The sequence below is a fragment of the Bos javanicus genome, chromosome 2 (genome assembly GCF_032452875.1).
Source record: "Bos javanicus breed banteng chromosome 2, ARS-OSU_banteng_1.0, whole genome shotgun sequence".
Classification (NCBI taxonomy): Eukaryota; Metazoa; Chordata; class Mammalia; order Artiodactyla; family Bovidae; genus Bos; species Bos javanicus.
The window spans coordinates 119549751-119558141 of record NC_083869.1 but is presented as its reverse complement, the minus strand read 5'-3'; the positions used below and the strand labels follow the sequence as shown (position 1 = coordinate 119558141).

The 8391-nt window shown below is 60.1% G+C and overlaps 1 protein-coding gene across 2 annotated transcripts; it reads right to left on the bottom strand.

Annotated features, from left to right (window-relative positions):
• Positions 1 to 3079: 3079 nt before the first annotated feature.
• Positions 3080 to 8144, bottom strand: PTMA (prothymosin alpha). 2 transcript variants are annotated; one of them, XM_061388201.1, is made up of 5 exons: positions 7901 to 8144; positions 5002 to 5073; positions 4652 to 4745; positions 4052 to 4125; positions 3080 to 3809 (listed from the first exon to the last, which is right to left on the bottom strand). In XM_061388201.1, exons 1-5 carry the CDS (start codon positions 7943 to 7945, stop codon positions 3762 to 3764), a joined length of 333 nt encoding a protein of 110 aa, XP_061244185.1. In that variant the 5' UTR covers positions 7946 to 8144; the 3' UTR covers positions 3080 to 3761. The 2 variants fall into 2 exon arrangements, with proteins under 2 accessions (XP_061244185.1, XP_061244177.1); XM_061388193.1 differs by having other exon boundaries at positions 4652 to 4748; positions 7901 to 8141.
• Between the last annotated feature and the right edge of the window lie 247 nt (positions 8145 to 8391).

Below are 8391 nucleotides of genomic sequence, written 5' to 3'. Positions count from 1 at the left end.
ACCCCTCACACCACACACGAGGCTCAGCTGTTGACACCCCACACCACACACGAGGCTCCTCTGTGGACCCCTCACACCACACACGAGGCTCCACTGTGGATCCCTCACACCACACACACGAGGCTCCGCTGTGGACCCCTCACACCACACACGAGGCTCCCCTCTGGACCCCTCACACCACACACACGAGGCTCCGCTGTGGACCCCTCACACCACATATGAAGCTCCGCTGTGGACCCCTCACACCACACACATGAGGCTCCCCTCTGCACCCCTCACAACACACACACGAGGCTCCACTGTGGACCCCTCACACCACACACAAGGCTCCCCTCTGGACCCCTCACACCACACACACGAGGCTCCGCTGTGGACCCCTCACACCACACACGAGGCTCCCCTCTGCACCCCTCACACCACACACACGAGGCTCCACTGTGGACCCCTCACACCACACACGAGGCTCCGCTGTGGACCCCTCACACCACACACACGAGGCTCCGCTGTGGACCCCTCACACCACACACGAGGCTCCTCTGTGGACCCCCCACACCACACACACACACAAGGCTCTGCTGTGGACCCCTCACACCACACACACGAGGCTCCGCTGTGGACCCCTCACACCACACACGAGGCTCCCCTCTGCACCCCTCACACCACACACACGAGGCTCCACTGTGGACCCCTCACACCACACACGAGGCTCCGCTGTGGACCCCTCACACCACACACACGAGGCTCCGCTGTGGACCCCTCACACCACACACGAGGCTCCTCTGTGGACCCCCCACACCACACACACACACAAGGCTCTGCTGTGGACCCCTCACACCACACACACGAGGCTCCGCTGTGGACCCCTCACACCACACACAAGGCTCCGCTGTGGACCCCTCACACCACACACGAGGCTCCGCTGTGGACCCCTCACACCACACACGAGGCTCCTCTCTGGACCCCTCACACCACACACGAGGCTCCGCTGTGGACCCCTCACACCACACACGAGGCTCCCCTCTGGACCCCTCACACCACACACGAGGCTCCCCTCTGGACCCCTCACACCACACACGAGGCTCCGCTGTGGACCCCTCACACCACACACGAGGCTCCTCTCTGGACCCCTCACACCACACACGAGGCTCCGCTGTGGACCCCTCACACCACACACGAGGCTCCCCTCTGGACTCCTCACACCACACACGAGGCTCCCCTCTGGACCCCTCACACCACACACGAGGCTCCCCTCTGGACCCCTCACACCACACACACGAGGCTCCCCTCTGGACCCCTCACACCACACACACTAGGCTCTGCTGTGGACCCCTCACACCACACACACGAGGCTCAGCTGTGGACCCTCACACCACACACGAGGCTCAGCTGTTGACACCCCACACCACACACACGAGTCTCCTCTGTGGACCCCTCACACCACACACAAGGCTCCGCTGTGGACCCCTCACACCACACACGAGGCTCCTCTGTGGACCCCTCACACCACACACACACATGAGGCTCCGCTGTGGATCCCTCACACCACACACGAGGCTCCCCTCTGGACCCCTCACACCACACACACGAGGCTCCGCTGTGGACCCCTCACACCACACATGAAGCTCCGCTGTGGACCCCTCACACCACACACTCGAGGCTCCCCTCTGCACCCCTCACACCACACACACGAGGCTCCACTGTGGACCCCTCACACCACACACGAGGCTCCCCTCTGGACCCCTCACACCACACACACGCGGCTCAGCTGTGGACCCCTCACACCACACACGAGGCTCCTCTGTGGACCCTCACACCACACACGAGGCTCAGCTGTTGACACCCCACGCCACACACACACGGGGCTCAGCTGTGGTCCCCTCACACCACACACACAAGTCTCCTCTGTGGACCCCTCACACCGCACACGAGGCTCTGCCTTGGAGTCGTCACACCACACAGGAGGCTCTGCTGTGGACCCCTCACACCACACACACACGGCTCCTGTGTGGACCCCCAGAAAGACACACATGAATCGCCTCTCTGGCCCCCCCCCCACTACCACACACAAGGCTCCTCTGTAGACCCCTCCCACCACACATATGAGGCTCATCTGTAGACCTTAGGTTCTTAAGAGGGCTCCTCACCTGTCTGAAAATTCCAAGCAGCTCACCTATCACCCCTTACTGTGCTGAAGGGGCAGGGTGTCTCTCCCCCAACCAAGGCATTTATTTTGGAGATCGGAATTTTGAGTTAAGTGCAAGTTTGGTAAGGAATCTGCCTGCAATGCAGGAGACCCAGGTTCAATCCCTGGGTCCAGAAGGTCCCCTAGACAAGAAAATGGCAATCTACTCCAGTATTCTTACCTGGGAAATCCCATGGACAGAGGAGCCTGGCAGGCTACAATCTACAGGGTCCCAATGGTCAGACATGACTTAGCTCTTAGTGACTGAACCTAGGCTGCATTAGTATCCTGGAATGTATGTCCTAAGGGACCAGAAGGTGCCACATGCCACCACCAGGGGGAGCCATTCAGTGGCCAGGATAATCTAGTGAGGCCTTAGAGGTGAAGGGCACAGCTAGCAGCTGTCCCATAGGGAGGTAGCATCTCTGGGATCTTTGGCCCTGAGTGCATACTTGGGCCTGGACCACCCCCTACCCCACCTCCTGGATCCAGAGGGCAGCCCTGCATGTAGCCTGTTTCCCCAGCGTATAGAGGTGTCAGCACCTTTCCAATGAAACTAGGTTAAACAACTTCAGTGAAGATGCTCTCACTACAATCCTAGGAAGGGATGAAGCTGGTAAGTGGCTCCCCCTTCAGCCCATAGCTCTATAGTGCTCCCATCACATCCCCATTAGCCAGTTGCAGCTCAGTCCTTGACTACAGGATGGCCACCCACCAGACCCTGGTGCCAAGGGGCACACCCCCCCAACTGAGGTCTCCAACCCACTGTCCCCAGGAAGGACAGCAGGGTCAGAGTTCAAGATCCTCCCCTCTTCTTGCCCCTGCACCTCTGGAGAAAGCCTAAAGAAACCAAAACAGAAAAACCAGGCCTGAGACAGCTTTGTTAGAACAACTCAGCAAAATAAAATTCCGGTTTATTGTTGGACAACATTGTTTCACACATACATCAAACAGGCCAAAAAAATAAACAGCAACTTCATAGACAAAAAAAGGAAAAAAAAGAAACCTTTTATCTTTGGCCTTTTTAACCATCTCATACAAACCAACTACTTATAGTACAGCTAAGTACATACACAAAAAAAGTTACTGGAATGCTCGGAATAAGATTGTTTTTTTTTGTTGTTGTTTTTGCTTTTTTTACAAGGTTTTTTTTCTCCTTTGAGATTATAATGAACATGGTCACACCACAAGTAAAGTCAGAGTAGGACAGAGAACGCTCCGAAGGCTGGTTTGGTCATCCGAGATCATTAAAAATGGCTGACCCCTAACAATATGTACAAAAATATAAAATGTAAATAAAAAATACAAACAAATTTTCCTTTTTAAAGTACTTTAAGAAAAAAAGCAGGGCCTTAGAAGTTTTGGTTCTTTTTTCCTCCCCTGTTGCAAATTCACGTTGTGGTTTTGGTTGGGTGGTGGAGAGCGCTGTCGTCTGTGGGTGGCGCTGCCCGCCAGGGGCGGGCGGGCGGGACTCTCTACTCGAAGGTGACCACGTTTATAGATTCTGAGACGGGAAGTGGAGGGTGAATAGGTCACGGTGGCCTTTTTTTTTTAAGTTTAACTTTTCCTTTTTTGCTGTCTAGTCATCTTCATCAGTCTTCTGCTTCTTGGTATCCACATCGTCATCCTGGGAAGGGAAGGATTGTCAAGGCCTCTTCCAATCCCCTGGGCCCGCCCACCCACTGGCTGAACTCCCGCTGGCAGAACTAAAACCAGGCATGCACTGTTCCAGAGGGCCTCTGTTCCCACTCCAGCTCAAGAGAAGGACCATACACTGCATCTTATAACCACTTAAGTTCCATCAGCCCCTCCAGTGTTAGTGTCTCAGATCCTAGCCCTCTCGCCCAACTCAAGCCAGACCAGACCCACCTCGTCATCTTCAGCTGCCCGTTTGCCCGTAGCTGCCTCGGCCTCCTCATCTTCATCTCCGTCCTCTTCCTCACCTGGTGAGAACAAAGCCCAAGTAAACCGCTCTGCCTTCCTCAACTAACCAGGCACAGTGGGTCCTGGGACTCTCCCACTCAGTGGTAGCCAACAACGGGGTGGGGGGTGGGGGGGTGGACACGATGACAGGAAAACTGCAGCTCCTTGGGCAATCTCCAGTAACAGAGTAACCAGGGTTGAGTGCCGCTGAGCCATCTCTGCTGCCTGACAAACTAGGCAGTCGCTGCACCCACACTGCCCATCACGGGCAGCTTGTCGTCAGAGGTAAGAAGACCCAAGTGAAACCAGAGAAGCCCCACCAACCAACTGATCGGGGCATGGAGGGCACTCTCCAGTGGGCGTTGAGCATGGTGCTGGGGGCACAGCCCCACAGTCACTGGCCTAAAGTGAGAAAGATGCCGGCTCTGCGGCTTCAAGCCCAGTTGGAAGTGGTCCCTTGGACCCACCCCCCGCCCCAGGAAGACCCCAGTCCCTCCCCATCTGCTAGGAAAGACCAGAAGGTACTAGAGGAACAAAGCTACTCACCGTCACCTTCCTCCTCCTCCTCCTCTTCCTCCCCACCTTCCTCCTCTTCTTCGTCTACCTCATTGTCTGCCTCCTGCTCCCCATTTTCCTCATTCTCCTCGACAGAAAGCAGAGCAGCTTGTTGATGAGGACAGAACATCACTCTGCCCCCAACGTCCCTTCTTCCAGACCCTGCCCTGGGCTTCTACAGACCAGACCCCCGGAGAGATGCCCCCTGAAGTTCTAGCCAGAGATCCCAGTACAGAACTGGCCAAGGCCTTGCCCCGCCCCACCCTTGATTAAGCCCAAAGTCTTAAGTAAGAAGTCCAGGCCAGGAGCTGCTGGGGGTCATGACCACAGCAGACACTCACAGCATTCCCATTTGCAGGTGCCTCTCTCCCATTCTCCGCCTCCTCCACAACTTCCTTCTTCTCCTTTAAGTCCTTCAAAAAGGAAAAGGGAACCAGTAAGTCTTCTGAGTAGCCTAGGGCTGGCAAAGGGGCCCAGACCTACAGGTAGGAGGGATTCAGTGCCAATCCTGATGTCCCAAATTACAAGCTCAAAGTTACAGGTGGGAGAGAGCAAAAAATACTGAGTGTCTGTGGCCGGGATCTCATCCTACTTCTCTACCCTTAAAAACACACACATTTTAAAAATTGGATCCAGAACAGCGGTTCCCACCGCACCTTTACTCATGCTTCTTAGGAAAGAAGCCATGTAGCACCACAGACCGAAACCTGTCTGGCCGGGCAGACGAGCCCGGGAACACTTCACTCACACTCTCTCATCACAGACTTGTTTCCAACCAGAGAGCTCCGCCTCTCACAAATCCTTCTTGGAAGACAGCAGGTATGTGCCATAAATAAATAAGGCAATGGGGGAGGGCCCTGACACTGCGGGAGGATTCCCGTGGGTGGACTAGCCTGGGAAGGGAATGGGAGGGAACTAACTGGCAAAACTGGGGAAGCCGCTTCTCCAGCCAGAGGCCCCGCAGCCGAGCTCGAGCTCGGAGCCCACGATCTGGCAAGCGCAGGGCTTTCTTTGAAGGTACCAGAATCCCACCGATCCCTCCGTAAGCCACAGCCATCCCAGGAGGAGGCAGACCACAGCCCTGGACATGGGCGCGGGCTCAGGCGACAACACTCCTGGGCCCGAGTGAGGCCTTGCTGCACTCAGACGCGCAGTCCCTGAAATGTGGCAGTTGGGAGCACCAAAATGTCCCTCCGTGGCTCTCTCGCCCGTCCGAGGGCCAGCTCGGTGTCCGTCAGGCCGCGCCTCGCCCGAGCCCCAAGGGGCAGCGCCGCCGCGGGTACCCCGAAGCCCCGTAATTATTTCCACCCAGTGCGGCACACTCTGCCGCCAACACAAACAGGCTTCGAGCAGCCAGGGAACCCGAGGCTGCTCGGGCGCCTTCCGGTGAAGGGCGCCGGGGCACCTGCCGGCCCCATCCTCCTGGTGCTGCTCCCTGTCCGACACAGCGCGGACCCCGGCACCGCCCGCTCCCGCCCCCTGGCGGCCGGAGCCCCAGGGAGTTGTGGGGGCGGGGAGGTCGTGGCGCGCAGGCGCGCACCCCCGCCCGGCGGGCTTTGCGCGCGGGCCTCTGCACGCACCGCGCGCGCGGAGCACGTGGCCCCGGGGCCTCCGAGTGCGCCCCTGACCCTGGAGACCTGGCGCTCGCTGGCTGCACCGGCACCGCCGGGCGCGCGCCAGTTGGTCTCCAGTCTTTCCGGGCCTCTGGGCGCCCCCGCCGCCTCCCCTCGCAGGCCTAGATGCGCGCGCCTACGTCTCTGTATTTGGCGGGCAAAGTCCCGCGGGAGGCCGCCCCGAAGTCCGCGGGGCTTTAGCAGTCCCGCAGCCGGAGGCCGTCGGAGACGCCCAACAGGGGCACTTAGGGCTCCTAGCGGGAAATCACCTTGGGGGAAAAGCGAACGCCCGCGCTGGGAAGGGCTGACCCTCTCCTTCAAACTAGTTCCCTGGCTGGGCCCAGAGAGAACCGGAGGGAGCCCCGGCGGAGATCCGTGTCCCAAGCCCCGCTCCTCTCGTGGAGTCGCCCCTGGGAAAGAACCAGGGGTGACGGCAGGGGCACAGGAGTTAAGGAGACGCCAAGGTGACTCGCGCCTGTCTCCGCAGGGGCACGAATAAGGACCAAAGGATTAAAAAAAAGCGGTTCCTCCTCAAAGTGCCGTGCTCCCGCCGAGGGCGGAGACACTCCCCAGGGCAGGGAGCGGGACCGACGCGGCGCGCAGGAGCGGAGCTGCGCCAAACGCGCAGGATCTCAAAACCGAGGGCAATGAAGCCGCATCACCGGGCCTCAACAGCCCCTGGCGCGCGGCTCGGTCCACAAGAAGGTAGTCGTGGCCGCAGCTTTTGTTCGCCCGCGTAGTGCCCGAAGCAGCCGCACACTTGGTGCCCCCGGGCAGCCGCGGGGGGCGCCCATCGTCGCCCCGGCGCGCCGATCCTTCACTTTTCGTTTCCTCCCCTCCAGCGCGTGGGCTTGCCTCCTCCTCAGCGATGCCTGGTACCGCTGGTGAATTACTGAGGCTGGGCGGCTGCTCCCGGCACACTCCTCCACACCCCGGGAAACCCACCTTCCCTCCCCGAGGGCAGCCAGGGCGGAGGAGACCTTCACACCTCCGCGGGAAGACAACCGACACCGCGGCCCCGCCGCCCCGCTCCGCCTTATCGGAGCCTAGTCCAGATAAACCTCTTCGGATCCACTATAAGGCGCGAAAAGTCGGCCGCCCGGCGCCTAACAAAGAGCAGCGCCGCGGATGGGCGCTCGCCACGGAGCCGCCACTTCCCGCAGCCGGCCCGCGCCCGCACACGCTGGCCCCCCCAACCCCGGCACTTCCGATTCCAAAAGCGCTCCAGTTTCAAAGTTACCTCAGCGCGCCCCGTGGGCCGACGACCCCCCAGCCAGGTCCCTATCCTCCGGCCGCGACTCCGAAGAGTCACAAACAAGTTTCGGGAGCCCGTGCGGCAACCTCCCCTCGAGCCTGTCGGCCTCCGCACTCGCATCTCCGGGTCCCTGAGGGCCCTCAGGTCACTCCCGGATGGGCATCACGTTTGCCCACGGCGCTTCCCGCCCCCTCCCCCGCACGCGCACAAAGAGTGGGCTACCTAGTACCCTAGGCCGGGAGCGGGCGGGCTCCGCAGCGAATGGGAGTAACAGCGGGCTCGGGGCAGAGCCGGGTGCGGCGCGCCAAACACCGCTCCGGCAGTGGCGGCGCGCGGACCCCAAAAGGGCGGGCGGGCGGCGTCTAACCTCACCTTGGTGGTGATCTCGGAGCTGGTGTCCACGGCCGCGTCTGACATGATGGGGCACTCCGGTGATCCGATGCAACGGACTGAGAAGAAAAGCGGGAGTTCGAGGACTCTGGCGGTAAAGCTGCCGGAGCCCGCGGCGGCGGAGATGGCGCGCGGCGGAGGTGGCTGCGGCGATCAGGGAAGCCGGAGACGGGAACAATGCAAAGATGGCTTTTCAGAGCAGCCAGTGGGGAACTCACGCGGCGCCAGAACCTTTAATATAGATTAGTGGGCGGCGCTCGGCCTCCTTTGCCCGAACGCCATTGGCTGCGGGCAGGGAGCGGGCGCTCGCTCATTGGCTCGATTCCGAACAATGGGCAAGCATGCTTAAAGCGGCAGTGCCTTGGTGCGTCCGTGCTGCGCAGTCGCCGACAGCCCTGTCATTCGGGGTCTGAGTTTGCCGGGTCTCGGCGGCACCGACGCCGCTGGGGGAGGGGCGCGCGCTCGCATTCAGG

Coding starts and splice junctions, on each gene's coding strand:
- PTMA (XM_061388193.1), bottom strand. CDS start 7,945: ATGTCAGACGCGGCCGTGGACACCAGCTCCGAGATCACCACCAAG. Junction 5,074..7,900: donor GCTCCGAGATCACCACCAAG/GTGAGGTTAGAC, acceptor TCCTTTTTGAAG/GACTTAAAGGAGAAGAAGGA. Junction 4,126..4,651: donor GGAGGAGGAGGAAGGTGACG/GTGAGTAGCTTT, acceptor TGTTCTCACCAG/GTGAGGAAGAGGACGGAGAT.